The sequence below is a fragment of the Hippopotamus amphibius genome, chromosome 6 (assembly GCF_030028045.1).
Source record: "Hippopotamus amphibius kiboko isolate mHipAmp2 chromosome 6, mHipAmp2.hap2, whole genome shotgun sequence".
NCBI classification, from domain to species: Eukaryota; Metazoa; Chordata; class Mammalia; order Artiodactyla; family Hippopotamidae; genus Hippopotamus; species Hippopotamus amphibius.
In genome coordinates this window covers 147,113,521-147,130,272 of record NC_080191.1, presented here as the reverse complement: position 1 = coordinate 147,130,272, position 16,752 = coordinate 147,113,521, and the positions used below count along the sequence as shown (strand labels likewise).

The following is a 16,752-nucleotide window of genomic DNA, read 5'->3' as shown; positions in this document are numbered from 1 at the left end:
ATGGCCTCACTGGGGGATCTTGGCTCCTGAGAAACAGACAAAGACGTGATCTAGAAATGAAACGCTGTGTCCTTTTCAGGCTCCGGACTCCCTCACTGATGCCAGGATTGGCTTTCACAGGCCAGGGGGCACCTGGCCTTACGACTGGCAGCTCCGTTGCCTGGGGCCAGCTATGAAGGGAGGGCTGTTATGGCAGATTTATGACATGTAAAGAGAAATAGGTCCTGGTTAAGCAAAGCCAGAGTGGTCTTAATGCCCAGAGCAGAACTGGACTCCATCCTGATGCCAAAATCTATTTCTAGGCCTGCCTGGTTCCTAGGACTGAGCTACAGAGAGGAAATGGAAATATAAGTCCCGTCAGTTAATTGGCTGTGGATCTCCTACGCATTTATCTTTAGAGTTTTGATCTCTGGTCTTTGGGGGAAGAAGTAGTACAGTTAAGACCCTGCAGGGCTCCGAAAGTATAAAAGAAATGAGAGTCTTGTCCACGTGGACACAGTGCGCGTGGTCACTGCCGGGCCCTGGCTCCAGTGTCTTTGGCTGCAGCTCCCTCCATGTGATAATATCTGCCCTTCACTGAACTATCAGTGTAGCTCTGCTTTCATGGAGCCGAAAGACCTGAAGTCTTATTCCTCAGATATGAAAGGGCCACAGAGAGATATGAGAAACACTCTGGTCCAGTCCACTAAACTCACATGTGAGGAGAAAATATGGAGACCAAGAGCTCCAGAGGCCAAATAACTGGTCTAAAGTCAAGCCACATGCCAAGAAGTCGCACATGACTCCCGTGCAGCACCAGGCCTCTTTCCTCTGCTAGGGGACACCCAGCCCTGCTTCAGACCGACCTCTCTACCTCCAGCCATGCTTCCTCTTGTTTTAACAGGTGAGCATGATCTTGACTCTAATGGTGCCGTACAACACCATCGACACGGAATCCCCGCTCATGGAGATGTTTGTGGCTCGTGGATTCTATGCTGCAAAATTTGTAGTGGCCATCGGGTCGGTTGCAGGACTGACGGTCAGCTTGCTGGGCTCCCTGTTCCCAATGCCGAGGGTCATTTATGCCATGGCCGGTGATGGGCTCCTTTTCAGGTAAGGGCCATGCTCGGTGACACTTATCCTACTCTTCCATGCCTGTCCAGGGAGGCTGTCACCCACCGTCAGCCTGACGTAACTTCTTTTTTTATACATTTACTTATTTATTGGCTGCGTTGGGTCTTCATTGCTGCGTGTGGGCTTTCTCTAGCTGCGGAGAGTGGGGGCTTCTCTTCGTTGTGGTATGCAGGCTTCTCATTGTGGTGACTTCTTGTTGTGGAGCATGGGCTCTAGGTGCGTGGGCTTCAGTACTTGCAGCACGTGGGCTCAGCAGTTGCGGCTCGAGGGCTCTAGAGCGCAGGCTCGGTAGTTGTGGTGCACGGGCTTTGTTGCTCCGTGGCATGTGGGATTTTCCCGGCCCAGGGATGGAACCCATGTCCCCTGCATTGGCAGGTGGATTCTTAACCACTGAGCCACCAGGGAAGCCCCAGCCTGACATAATTTTGATGTGAGTGCCTGTCACATAGACAATGGAACTTGTCATGTATCTTGGCAAAGAGTTGGAGTGAAATTAGCTGAGGTCCTAAAAGAGCCCCTCAGTTTGACTCTAGGTCCCTAAATCTAGCAACAGACTGATATGTCCCCCCAACTTCCCCTCCGCTTTTGTTTGACATTGTGCGCTCCTCTGTAAAGATGATGGGTGCCAAAATGCTATACCGGGTGGCCTCCGGAGGGAAGAACCCATCCCAGGGGCATCTTAGGCTTGCCCTCACATTGAGGCCTGATAACTGCCCCTCTGAAGTTGAAAAAGTTCAAAGTCACAATCAAAGAAAGGATAAGACCCTCTGAACAGAACCTAATAACAGCAGCAACAATTGCTACCATTTATTGAATATTTGTGTATCCCCGGTATATGGTATCCCATTTAGTCGTCACAATAACTCTATTTTACAGAAGAGTACACTAGATGAATATACTCAGAAAGGTTAAAAAAAAAGACTTGCCCCAAATCCCCCAGCTGCTGGGGGGGGGGGGGGGGGGAACGACACGCCAGGATTTGAATCCAGGACTGTCTGACCCAAACAACCAGACTTTTAGCCACACCAATATACTGTCCCCTAAGCTGGCCATGAAGTGGCCTATCTGCCCATGGTACACAGGGGATGTGGTCCCATCTCTTGGCTCCTAGTGCCCACTGTGTGAGGAGCCTGCAGGGAAGGCATTCTTCAAGTGCAGAAAGTAAGGAGTAAACTGCAGAGGAGCTCTCAGGAGTGCAGAGGGATCCAGCTCAGGGACTTTATCTCTGCCATCAGCTGTCACGTCCTGCACCAGTTCCTCCGCATACCCCCTGAGGTCACCACCGAGCTGCGATCTTGGGGGAGCTGGACAGATCAAAAAGAGGCTGACCGTGTGGAGGTGTGACAACGTCACACATCCAAAAGGTCTTTCTGCTGTCAAAGAAAACCAAGATGCTGAGGCTCTGGGCACAGTTTATAGTCTTCTTTGAATCGTGGAAATAAGGGAGGAATGGAAGAGGAGTGAGGAGGGAGTGCCAGAATGAGAGAGGAGGGCAGGAACCTACAAAGCCCTCAGGAACTGCTAAAGAAGCACATGCCATTCAATCACCCTTGTTGGTCTTCTCTATCTTCTCCAGCCAGTAACTGGCTGGATGTAGCCTTCATCCATGAGCACATGGTCTTAATGACTGTACTGTTCTGCCAACCAAATCCCTGTACTTCTGTCGTAGAGCAAGTGCTTCTCAAGTTTGGCATAAATCAGAATCCTCTGGAGGTTTTTGAAAGTGTATAGTTTGTTGGGCCCCACTCCCAGAGAGTCTGACACAGTAGGTCTCAGGTAAAACCTGAGAATACATGTTTCTAACAAGTTCCAAGGTGACACTGATGCTGTTGATCCATGGACCACACTCTGGGTGACACAGGTGTGGAGGACCCCGTGCAGGGGTAGGACTTCTCCAAGAACCCCTTCTTCATAGCAAAGCCCATGCTTCAATTTAGATTTCTGAGAACCTCCTAGGTTCAATCTACCCATCACATCACATAATGTAGTAGGAATTTTAATAAAGAAGTCTGCCTCAAACTCAAGAAATTAGGGACTTCCCTGGTGGCACAGTGGTTAAGAATCTGCCTGCCAATGCAGGGGACACAGGTTCGAGCCCTGGTCTGGGAAGATCCCACGTGCCGCGGAGCAACTAAGCCCGTGCACCACAACTACTGAGCCTGTGCTCTAAAGCCCGTGCTTTGCAACTAGAGAAGCCACCACAATGAGAAGCCCACACACCACAACGAAGGGTAGCCCCCACTCACCACAACTAGAGAAAGCCCATGTGCAGCAATGAAGACCCAACACAGCCAAAAATAATCAATTAACTAATTAAAAAAAAAAAACTCAAGGAATTAAAGTAAATTCTGTTTAAATTATTTTCCAGGAACCGAATCCTGGGGTAGGAATAGCAGGTGTATTGAAAGCAGTGAATCCAGCAGTAACGTTTAACAGGTGTTACACCATGTTGAATCAATCCCCGTGTGTAGCTCACCTTTAATCCTCTGCTTGCCCCTCCCTTCAGGTTCCTGGCTCATGTGAGCTCCTACACGGAGACCCCCGTGGTGGCCTGCATCGTGTCGGGGTTCCTGGCAGCTCTCCTCTCCCTATTAGTCAGCCTGAGAGATCTGATTGAGATGATGTCCATCGGCACGCTCCTCGCCTACACCTTGGTCTCCGTCTGCGTCTTGCTTCTTCGATACCAACCAGAGAGTGACATTGACGGATTTGTCAAGTTCTTGTCTGAGGAGCACACAAAGAAGAAGGAGGGCATCCTGGCTGACTGTGAGAAGGAAGTCTGTTCTCCTGTGAGTGAAGGGGAAGAGTTTTCCGGCCCAGCCACCAACACGTGTGGGGCCAAGAACTTACCATCCTTGGGAGACAATGAGATGCTCATAGGGAAATCAGACAAGTCAACCTACAACGTCAACCACCCGAACTACGGCACCGTGGACGTGACCACAGGCATAGAGGCTGACGAATCCGAAAACATTTATCTCATCAAGTTAAAGAAGCTGATCGGGCCCCGTTACTACACCATGAGGATCCGGCTGGGCCTTCCAGGCAAAATGGACCGGCCCACAGCAGCCACGGGGCACACGGTGACCGTCTGCGTGCTCCTGCTCTTCATCCTCATGTTCATCTTCTGCTCCTTCATCATCTTTGGCTCCGACTACATCTCAGAGCAGAGCTGGTGGGCCATCCTTCTAGTCGTTCTGATGGTGCTGCTGATCGGCATCCTGGTGTTCGTGATCCTGCAGCAGCCAGAGAACCCCAAGAAGCTGCCCTACATGGCTCCCTGCCTCCCCTTCGTGCCTGCCTTTGCCATGCTGGTGAACATCTATCTCATGCTAAAGCTCTCCACCATCACATGGATCCGGTTTGCGGTCTGGTGCTTCGTGGGTAAGCAGCTTCCTCTGGAGGCTTGAGAGTTCCCTTCTAAGACCCTGACCGGGCTTATCCCAAAATTACCTCCTGACTGGACTGGGCATCACCATCCCAAGAGAAATCTGGCTGGTTCGGTGGATCCTTACTTTCTGCTTTAGAGTCAAAAGAGCCAGTTGTGCCCTTTCTGCCTTTATGATTTTGGTCGTTAGTTCTGAAGAATGATACTGATCAATCCATCACTTCACTGCATACTATAACTGGATGTTCTTCTTGTGGATAATGAGTACCATAGAAAGTCCACTTAAAAGGAATCCACATTTTAAAAAGGACAAAAATAACATATAAAAGTGAGGGTGGGAAAGGTTGATTGGAATTCTTAAAAACTAAAAATAATGAAACTAAAAATTATGAAAAATTTTATTTATCTTATGTTCAGCAAAATTAAAATAGCAATCATGCCATATTTTTAAAATGAGCAAACTATGAATTAAGTATGGGGTTTGGGCACAGTTTTTTGACAAAATTGCATCATGGCACCATTTAACAACCCTCACTTTTTATTGACTTTTGCAAAATATTCAAGTTTTTCATTTTTTTCCCCAAGGTCTTTCTTCATTCTTTGATATTCCAATCATTATCTTGGGAAGTACCCATCACACCATGATCCTGTTGATTTTCTCTTCCTCTCTTGATAACTGATAGGACTCTGATGGGCCATCAAATCCACAGCTTTGATTGAATTACCATCGCTTTCCTTGCCTTCAGGAAGTCCTGTATCTTTCCCAAGATTCCTAGTTTTCCTTTGAGATCAACTTATACTATATTCACATGACACGTTTATCCTATATGACCACCACCGATGCTTATGAAACTGCTGGGGACTGGTGCTCATGGTAACTTGAGAGGGATGTTTAAGTGAAGGCTAATTTTAAAGTTTCTTAGTTGTTACTTTTATATTTCCTATACAACTGGGTAACCCTGGGGTCTCCAGAAACAAATACTTAGCTAAGGAGAGTCCTTAAAGGTACTCTGAGGAACAGGAAAGTAAAGAATAAGTAACTCCCCCTTAAGGGAGGCAAGACAAACATGTGTGAATCAAGCAGCCTGGGAAAGGCAGATTAGAGACTCACTGCGTTGTAGCCCATCCACTCCTTGAGGTCAGGGATCTGGGCTTTCAACATGGTGACCTCTGTGCCCAGAACATTATTCGTACTTAATAAATACTACTCAATGATTATAAAGCACTCTTCAGATAAGACAAAGGAAACTTCCAGGCAGAATAGCCGGAAAGGACCTTAAGGAGGTAGAATTTGAACTGAGCCTACAAGATAGGATTTAGGTAGAGGGAAGTGGGGGGAAAACACCACACTCAGGAGAAAAAGCATATGTCTCCTAGAAGAGTCCTCACCTCTGAAAGCCTTCCTATGCCTTCCTGTAAACATTTTGTACCAATTTTTCACTACCCTGCGCCTCATCCCTTGTTAGACGTTAAGGGATCTCTTGAGAGGATCCCACTGGAAAGGTGCTATAATGAGTAGAAATGACTGAAGTGGGTGGGAATATCAGAGTCAAGTATTTGTCGAATGAATGAAGGCACAGACACAAATACACATGAATTTGTTCACCTTTTCCTGGACTATTCAAGCTAGAAGAAGCCTTAAATATCTAGTACAATGTTACCCACAGTGTGGTGACCATTCCATTGTTAATATTTGGACTGATTTAGAAAGTATATGAGTGAACCTGTAAAAATATTGTATCATTATTGTTCACTTTCACACATACTAGAAAAATATATACAGTCATATGAACCTGGTGATTATTTTTTAATTTTAGAAATGAGTCAAATTAAAGAAAAAGCATTAGTACTAGTGCATGTGCTATATGGATTCAAAGTAATAATTAACACACACAGCACTTTCCACATAGCAGCCACCTTTCCAAGGACTTTACTTACATTAAACCACCTCCATTTTACAGATGAGGAAACTGAGGCACTTGACTGAGGTCACATAGTTAGAATATAGCAAAGCCAAGTTAGAACTCAGGTGGTGTGGATCCAGAATCCACGATCATAGCCACTATACTAAAAATGCAGTATATAAATATAAATAAATGTAAATAAACATAACCCCCAAGAAACCCTGACATGGTCCACCACTTCCCCACTTCTCCCTCTCTCAACTTTACAGATAAGTAAACTGAACATGCAAGAGGTTAAATATCATGCTCAAGGTCAACAGGAAGAACAGGAAGTTATTCACAGAGCTAATACTACAATGCAGAATCTCCAGATCGGGGGGCTCCTACCTCCCCACCAGGGTGCCCCAGAGAAGACCTTCTTATTTGCTTGTTCACGTTTGAGATGTAGTCTGTGCAGATTAACACAGGGCTGGTTTCATGGGTGAATGCTTTGTGCAGTCACACAGGGCCCCACACTTGGTTTAATGCTCTGGTGCTGTCTTCTTGAATTCTTAATTTTTTAACAAGACACTGCATGGTTTCACTTTGCACCGGGACCTACAAATTACATAGTCAGTCCTGCATAATATCTATGTTTCTGGAGCACCAGAGGAATTTTGGAAAAAGTGATGAGGTGGCAGGGGCCCACTGCCTTTGGAGTCAGACAGCCCCAAGTTCAGATCACAGCTCTGCCACTTCCTTGTGACCTTGGGAAGTTCCTTTGGGCCTCAGCTTACTCATCTGTAAAAATGCAGATAGTTCTACTAGCCTTGATCTCATTGCTATTTGGGGCTTAAATAAGAAAATATCGGGGAAAGCAGTAAGGACTATTTCTTTCCTGCCCTTTTTTTTTTTAAGCTCTTTATTGGAACCTACCTTTCTTTTAAAAAGCTAAAATGATTCATTGTCTCCCAGACTAGCTATCACATGCCAAAGTACAACGTGAACCTGTTCTGACTCAGGCTGCCTTCCCAGTTATCAGGCAGAAGAAAACTCCCAGGGAACCTTTTGTAATCTTGCTGATAGCACAGACTTCAAACTGGCTCCAGGAACTAATACTCCCTGGCATGGGAGGATGCCACCCTGCAGCCTGGGCTGGCCAGAGGGCACTGGAGCCTGCAGTTTTAGAAGTACCCAGCTGCTAGCTACTAACTGCTTTCGTATCACGATCTTTGAAGGCTGGTATATAAGTAACTTTCGCCTAGAACAAAGATTTTCAACCCTGACTACACAACAGAATCATATGAGTTGCTTCTGAAACATTCTATGCCCAGGATCCCCCCACAGAGATGTTCTGATTCAATTGGTCTGGTATGGCCAGCCACTGGGTATTTTTAAAGCTCCCCTAGGTAATTCAAATGTGTGGCCAGAACAGTGGTTCTCAAAGTGTGGTCCCAGACCAGCAGCATCAATATTATGTGGAAATTAGTGAGAAATGCAATTTCAGACCCCATCCCAGACCTACAGACAGAATCAGAATCTCCGAGGGCAGTTTAGATTTTAACAAGCCCACCAGGTAATTCTGATGCATGCTCAAATTTGAGACCCACTCATCTAGAGAGAAGAAGAAGAAGATATTAGCAAGCAGGGCAGATAATTTAATTATGAAACTCCCTATTTTTGGATATATTGTATAAAATACATCCATCCCCAAATTGGCTTATAAAATCTTTAACAATCTTATGGAATAAATATCCCATCTCTAAACATCTGAGCCTCCAAAATGTCAGATTTTTCTTCTTAATCTCTCTATTCATAAGTTTCCTGGGGAGAAGAGGAGAGAGATTTCTAAATGGAGCTTCTTATGAAACATCCGCTACTTTTTAAAAAGGTTTACATGGTTAGGCTGAGTCATAACTTGATAATCTTCTTAAACACATTTTTTTACCCAAACTTCTCTAAATGAATCTTAATTACAGCGTTTTTGTAACAATATTTTGCTAAGATTTTGACCTTTAGAAGAACACAACTCACAGCGAGAAATAAGGCACAGTCCTAAATAGATGCCCAGCACTTGTTTCTTTTCCTTCGGACAAGAGAAAAAACACAAAGAGTAAATGTTTAATAATCCCCAACAAAATGACCACAAAGCAGCCTTCATTTCCCTTTTCTCTTAGATGATGCACTTTTGTAAAAGAATGCCTCAGGGTGGAACTGAATCTCAGGGAATATGAAACTGGCAGGGACCAGTAAGAATACTGTATGATGGTATTTTCCAGGCATCTGTCAGGTCTTCTGGCCCCTGTGGGCCTTTACTGTAAATTAATCACCTGTTAGACCACCTCACAGGCACCCTGACTCTGGCGGCTGCCAAGTTTTCATCTGGAATTTTTTCAGTCTCTCTGAGGAAAACAAATATTGTCTACAGCTTTAGAGAACACATAGGACTTGTGTTTTGGGCAATGCACCTCATAAATCCTGGACTAAACCATCAATATCCCAAAGAGAAGACATACTTTACAGTCTTTGCCTGAGCTCTCATCTGAAATCCTGTTGGAAACTGACCCAAAGCAGCCACTGTGATGGAGGGAAGAGGAGGGAGAGAAGGGGGCCCTAAATTTGACCTGAGAGGGCACCAAGATAAACAAATTCCTGATATGTCCCATAAATAAGTTTGAAATTCTTCTTGTAGGAAACAAGAAAACAATTGGCAGCTTCAACATCAAAATCATGCTCAGAAAAGCAAGAAAAATCACAGAGGCCAGGATGAGGATGGCAGCAAGGCCAGGGTGATTCCAAGACGGAGGGACAGGGGAGGTGAATCCTGCAGCAGCGGAGGCTGCCTGCTGACAGAGGCGCTGGGCTGGACAGGGAGACGCCTAGGGAGGAGGGGGCAGTTGAGAATGGAGAGGAGATCATCACAGCCGAAGGCCCTGGAGCAGGTGTGTGTGGTGCACCCAGAACAGACAGTGCCGCGAAAGAGTGGGTGATGGGCTCCTTCCCTGCAGCATGACACTGGTGAGATCCACCCGCGTCGTGCTTGTAGTTTTCATTTGTCCACTCTCCCTGCCATCTAGTGTTCCACTGGGCTGATGTACCACGATGTACTTATCCTTTCTGGTGTCCATGGACATTTAGCATGTTTCCAGTGGGGCTGTTAGGAGCAGAGCTGCTACAAATATTCTTGTACATGTTTTCAGGGGTCACACTGACCCATTTCCCTTGGGCTTCTGTTGAGTTCGAGGTGGAACTGCTGGCTTGGATTACTTGACTTTTTAATACTCTTTAACAAGACTGCATTCTGTCTCACAGCCATTATACTCCTCAAATAAAATAAGGGTTCCCAGCTCCATTTTGCAGGTGGGACACCGAGGCATAAAGAATGTGACTTTATGTTAGATCAGCTGCAGGGCCAGAAGAGAAGCTCCCCTGGTCTCCCTTCCATCCCGAGCCTGCTCTTCCTGGCCACACAATATTAAACAAATCTTACTATTATTACAATCAACAGGGCTTGTGGGTATTTAAAAAATAACCAGCAAAGTGGGAGTTGGTGGGGATTGTGCTGGATGGGAGGCTACCTTCTCATTACCACCTTCATTTCTGCATTGGCAAGTGTCTGTTTTGGAAAGTTGATCCCAGAGTAGTAAAAATAAAACAGGCTCTGGGCATAACAAAGTGCCTCAGTTATCTGCAGCGAGCAGGACTTCCTGCTGGAAAGCACACCCCAGGAAGAGGCAGCTCCACCCAGCCTGAGGTCAGGTGGCCCACCTCCTCTGGCCCTGAGCGGAGCCATGTGCAGAGGACAGGAAGGGGGGACTCCAGAGCTCAGGGACCTGGTTCACAACCTGAGCTGGTGCCTGCAGGGTTGGAAATCTGTCCAGCCCCAGGTCACCCAGTCTCTTTTCAGCGCTGAGTTTTTGTTCTAGGATTTCTCCCATATGATTCAGAGGACCCCCTACCCCTACCCCTCTCACTTGTAAGTTTGAGGTCATTTGCTTAATTTGCATAGGATGGACCAAGACAAGTAGAGTAAGTAGGCGTTTCTCCAGCTGATACCGAGGTGTCCCGGCCTCGTGAAGGCAACTTGGCATCCCGAAACCCTCCCCGGAGGCCCCTGGGTAGGATGGGAGCAGTCCTCCATTTAGACTCAAGAGATGTGAGTTCTGGTGCCATTTCAATCCCTGCATGTTGCGCAGTTCTTAACTTCTCTGGGATGATGGACAAGGAAGTGTGTTTGTATAAAGGGCCTTCCCATCACAAGGTGCTCTGTTATATAAAGAAAGGCTGTTCAATCGCTGAAGGCATGAGTCGTCATTTTATCTAGCCTGAACCCCTCACAGGTACATTCTCCACCCAGGAACTTCTGTCTGGAAAAGAAGCCAGAGCCTCCCTTTGAATATTTCCCTTCAGCGCAAACAGCCTCTCACAGGACTCATTGCCATCACTGGGTGCCCAGTACAGCCGTGTCTGCTGTTAAAATATTGAAACACTTCGGTGCCTGCTGCTAATTAGTCACTGCCTTGAGTGCCCCCTCCCCTCACGATCCATCAACTAAAAAAATAACCCCAGCCCAGCAGAGGGGCCTCTAAGACCCTGCTGCAGCCCAAAAGCTGCTTCCCTTCTGATTTTTAACAGCACGCGTGCCTTTCGTTTATTCAGATATGAGATGTGTGACTACAAAGCAGTGGATCTAAGTTTTTATGGAACTGGAGAATTAAATACCCAAATAGAATAAGTAATGTTATTTATCAATTAACCATCTTATTCTTGAGACTTGGTTCCAAATGACTTCTGGCTTATGCTAAAAACAAATCCGCTCTCAAAAGATAAAACTTTGCTATCTGTAAGGGTTTATGAAAGAGTAAACCAATCCCACTGACAACCTAAATAACAGGACCCAAAAACTATTTCAAGCAATGACAGCATCATTGGAATAAGTGTATAGCTTCAAAAAAGTGAAGAGTTTATGCCAACATAGTAATTCAGGGAAATTTTAGTGCTGCCGGATATCAGATGATATGAAGGAATTATTATTAGTTTTTAGATGTGATAATGATACTTAGTTAAGGTTTTTAAAGAAGTCTACTTTACAGATACATACTAAAACATTTACAGATGAAACAGGCTGAAAGGGATTTGTTTCAAAATAATCTAAAGAGAAAGGGGTAAGGGAGCAGGTGTCGGGATGGAGGGGGCTAGTGATGCAAACATGGGCTTTTTCATACTATTCTCTGCACTTCTGTATGTTTTAAATTCTTCAAAAGGAAAGTTCAGCAAAATTGTTTCCAATCAGTCCATACCTCCCAGCCACCCCTGGCAGGTCAGAAGCAGCCTGGATTAGGACCTGGAGGGACCCAGAAGGATCCACAGTCCAACCAGCATCTAAACACTGACTGTGTGGCTGTGGAAAATGCTGTATTTTGTCTTCTGCCGCAGTTTCCTGTCTGTGAAACGCACATAATCCTAACACACACACACACACACACACACACACACACACCATTCTCAAACAGGCTAGGAGGAGTCTAAACAAGATAACATTTGCAGAACGTTTTGATTTCCTTGGGAGAAAGGTGCGACATAAAGGATGCATCCCTGCAGGACCTCAGCACCCAGGGTGTCGTGTGAAGTTTTGTTCAGATGATTCAGGATTCCCAGAATCTCCCCACAGATTTTTCTGAAACGACCTCATGCTTCATTCTCTAAGCCAACTGAAAAAAGGAGCAGAAACAAAACACCCTGCTTCTACACAGGAGGCTTTTAGCAGCTCTGTTTACTCCTCCAACACAAAGCCCTTGTTTATGCGTGACAGATGGTAGTCCATGTTTCTCTCCTCTCTTTCTTTCTCTTTTTCTCTCTCTTCCCCCCCCCCCCACTCTTCATTTGTTCCCCTCTGTTTCTTTGTCCCCTCCATTCTCCCTTTTTTCCAGTCCTCCTCTGCCTCACACTACTTTTCCTGAATTGACTCAAGGTCCAGCAAGAAGGATAAAGGCAGACAGAACACCAAGCTCTGGGAGAATGCATTTGCCCAAAGAAGCTATTCATGCTGTCAGGCCAATGCACACAGGCGCTTCTTGGTTCACAGCTTTCATATTTGAAATGTATTTGTGACAACAGAGTGACACACCTTTGAAACTGTAGGGGGCTCGGAGCAAACATTAAAAGGCCCAAAAAGATTTACGTGGCAGGCTTCCACGCATTGCTTTCCCAAAGCAATCCTAGTCGACACATTCATACACACACACACACACACACACACACACACACTCATGTTCCCCCCAGGCCCAGCCACTCCCAAAATAAAACCTAACCTCATACTGAGTATTTCTGCACTAGGCACAGTCAGTATCTCAGCAGGGAAGGGGAGTGAGGGGCTGGATACGCTAGAGCCTTCTCTCTACCCACGTGGGATGCTGGTGCTGCCCCTCGCAGACCCGGGCAAGCGACTGAGCCTTTCCCAGCCTCCATTTCCTCATCTGTAAAATGAAGGTATTCAAACAGATAAATGGGCTTTGATTGTTTTCCAGCTCTAAATATCTATGATTCTATGAGTAATCACACCAAGGCTCCCAGAGCACTCCCATAAACCAATCTACCTGACACCCCAGTACTTGGTGGGGGCAGGGGAAGGTCTGTCCGAATAGATGTCAAACCAGTGCTTGAACAATGACCTGTGTGGTACAGAGGAGGGGAGCCAGGGGCAAGGGGGAAAGAGAAATGGTATTAAGTTTAGTAGGGAAATAACATGCTTATAAATAGGATCTGAGAAGGGGATCAAAGAGGAAAGAATCGATGTAATAGATGCCAAGCAGCAGCAGGAGGTAAGCTTTGGCACCTGCCTGGATGTCTAGGAGAAAAGATAGCAAGAAAGAAAAACTGGGCAAAAGGAGGTGTGTGCCTGACAATAAACTCAGTCTCCTGAAATTATTCTCACATTTCAAACGTGCTTCCAACAGAGGCATTCTCCAAGAAGCAGCATGCTGGCCCTTTTAAAATGGGCCCCAATTTGGTAGTTTGTTCTACACAAGGGTAATAACTATGCCCCGTGGCCACCCCCCACGCCCAGACAAGAAAGAGTAAAGATGCATGTTCAGAAAAAATGAAGTTGCTATTTGAGAATAGCTACATCTGCAAATGATTAACTCCAGGATTTATTACCAATTAGGACTATAAATCTCTGCTTACTTTGGCTCCTGGAAAGTTGATTTCACAGGGGGATGAGGGGGGCTGGTGGGGAGAAAGTCATCTGAGACAAAGAGGGAGAAATCCAAGCTTTAAAAGACACACTTCAGATTCAAAAGGAAGCAGGATACCTCAAGCCCCAAAGCGGAAAGCAGGCTTCACCTTGTGGTTCTAAGCAAACAGCCCAGCAGACATCCATAGGGTTAGCAAAGTCAAAGAGACTAGTGTCATCCAGAAGAGGGCGTCGGGGCCTCCTGGAAGGAGGGTGCATAACTGAGGGGCCCCCGGTGGCCAGGCCACAAAATGGCCAAAGTTGGCAGTGAAGCACACGCATCAGGAGCTTTTTTTTTTTTTTTCTGACCATGCCATGCGGCTTATGGGATCTTAGTTCCCTGACTAGGGATTGAACCCAGGCCCACAGCAGTGAAAGCACGGAGCCCCAACCACTGGAGCGCCGGGGAACACCCACGTCAGGAGCTCTAATGTTCCTGATCTCAGGGGTTCTCAGCCTTGGCTGACCACTGGAATCACCTGTGAAGCTTTAAAAACACCTATGCTTGGGTCACAATGCAGACCAATTAAGTCAGAATCTCCAGGGCATCAGCTCAGGTATCAGGATTGTGCAAAAACTCCCCAGGTGACCCTCCAGGTGCAGCCAGGGTTGAGAACCACTGCTCATCTTGTTTCCTCCTCATGGCAACCTCATGGTATAGGTACAACACTCTCATGGTTTCATAGAAGAGAAAGCTGAGGCACAAAGAGGCTCAGGGACTGGTCCAGGGTTACACAGCTAATAGGGACGGAGGCAGGATTTGAACCCAGGCCTCACCCTCTTAACCATTATGTCCCATGGCCCCCAAGTCTATGGTTCTCAGTGTTCCAGTCCCTGAGCCTTCATGGGCTTTTCAAGGTAGAAAATGGGGTCTCTCAAACTATTTTCATATTGTTTCCTAAAAATTCTAATAGAAATGAAACAGTAGCCCATTAGGGCTACATACTAACTAGGAAAGTGGGTTTCTTTCCTTTGCTTGGGATGACATCAAAACGAGGGGGCTGCTCTGGACATTTCATGCTCATCAGGAGTTCTCATTCATTCCTTCAACAAATATTAAGTGCCAGTTTTCTACAGAGTCTACAAAATAGAACCACCCTATGCAGATAATCACACGACAGATATTCTAAAGGCGTCACAGTGGCATGCACCTGACACTCTGAGAGTCCGCAAATGAAAGTGGACAGCTCAGTGGCAGGAATGTATTGTGAGTTTGGTGAGTGAAAAATGGCAAAGCAAATCGTAGGATCATATACGCATGTTGCCAAGTGGTGAAACTAAACATGGAGTCCCTAAGTGGAGGCCTGGGATGATAAATGCCGTGAGAAGGCTGGGAACACACTGTTGGTGATCCGTAACTACTTAACCCAGAGTAGAAAATGCAGGTTCCTGGCTGGCACCTACAGGGCTATAGAGAGCTGGATGTCAACAGGAGAGGAGGGACCCAAGTGACCTCAAGAGCCCATATCCTAACTAAAGAGGCAGCCAGTCCTCACCTCCAGCCAAAAGTCTCCATATAGGAATGTGGGTACAGGGTTGTCAGTCCTTCTGACTTTTTTAGGGGAAGCTGTAAATATGGGCTGCTTAATGTAAGACCTCCCAATATTTAAGTGGCATCTAATTCGAGTCTTCTCAAAACACCGTGTAGACCAAAGAAAACACATCCACCACCAGCTCTGCTTTCACCATTGGGAGGGAGCTCCCTCCTTGACCCATGGATCCCAAAACAACTGCTTATTCACCTGTGCTTCCCCTCCCCCCTCCCCGGCTGCAGGTATGCTCATTTATTTTGGGTACGGCATCTGGAACAGCACCCTGGAAATCAGCGCCCGAGAAGAAGCCCTGCACCAAAGCACGTACCAGCGCTACGACGTGGACGACCCCTTCTCGGTGGAGGAGGGTTTCTCCTATGCCACGGAGGGCGAGAGCCAGGAGAACTGGGGCGGGCCTGCTGAAGACAAAGGCTTCTATTACCAGCAGATGTCAGACGCGCAGGCACACACCCGGACCAGTAGCAAGGCGAAGAGCAAAAGCAAACACAAACAGAACTCAGAGGCCCTGATTGCAAATGATGAGTTAGATTACTCTCCAGAGTAGGAGCAAACACGCAAGAAATGTGTAGAAATGATGGTGATTTATTTTCAGTCACTTAACCTGTGGGCTAGAAGGTGGAAATGTCTCTGGCTCTCATTTCAAAAATCCAGCCTTCCCCAAAGTCAGTCCCCAGTCATAGCCTGTCATTTGCCACTCCGCTCTTCAGAACAGGTCTGTCGAAGGGTCCCATAACTGGTCCCCTTGTAAAAACACAAAACAAAACAACTAAACGAAGCAAGAAGCTACAAGAAATTCTATCTTAGGTGCAACCATCAGAGCTGATAGCAGCGAAGGTTTCCCAGGCCTTTGCTTTGCTGGTTGAATCTTTTCGCTTCTTACTAAGGCCCCAAGGAGCAGCGAGTAAACTTCTGGGACCACTCTGAGGCTGCAGCTCCTCCTGGAGATGTGCCAAAGGAGGTGAGGGGAGGCACAGGGCAGCATTCCAACCACCTGAGACCACAAGGGCAAAGCTCTGTTCTCAGCATGCCAGGCAGAGAGCTGCTCCCCGAGGCCAGGTGGCACTTGGCACTTCCTCAGCAGGCAACATTTTGCCCTGAAATCTCACAAACACAAATTCATGGAGATGCATGCCTCTTTTTATTCGCCAAGGTTCTCATAGACTCCAAACTAGGACTTCAGGATGCAGCAAAAGGTCAGGGACTCTGAGACCATGGCCCCAAAGATTTCAGACTCACCATAGAGCAGTCATGCAGACCCAATAATATGGTAAGAAGTACCATTAAAGCTCTACTTAAATGCTCAGAAAAAAAAAGAGAAAAAAAAAACCACGAACAACCATCTCTTGCAGTGAAGGCCAGAAGGGCATTGGCAAAAATTAACTCTCTGTCATGCCTTCTCTTATACCAGACTCTAAGCTCCTGATGATATGATGAAAGAGGGCAAAGTGGGAGCATGATTTCATGGCACTAATATGCCTTGAAGAAGTAGGCTGTTTGTTTTATGATCAGATAGAAAAGCTTTACAAGGAGAAGTGACCCAGCCACTGAGATCACATTGCAAACTCTACTTCAGATTTCTAA

At 46.3% G+C, this 16,752-nt stretch overlaps 1 protein-coding gene across 1 annotated transcript in view; it reads left to right on the top strand.

Annotated features, from left to right (window-relative positions):
- The window catches only part of SLC7A14 (solute carrier family 7 member 14), a 106,460-nt gene extending 89,985 nt beyond the window's left edge, over positions 1-16,475 (top strand). Inside the window, exons 6-8 of the mRNA XM_057739400.1 lie at positions 884-1,092; positions 3,620-4,497; positions 15,393-16,475. Of these exons, the coding sequence (XP_057595383.1) occupies positions 884-1,092; positions 3,620-4,497; positions 15,393-15,715 (1,410 nt within the window). The 3' untranslated portion in view covers positions 15,716-16,475. The remainder of the gene's footprint in view (positions 1-883; positions 1,093-3,619; positions 4,498-15,392) is intronic.
- The last annotated feature ends 277 nt before the right edge of the window (positions 16,476-16,752 follow it).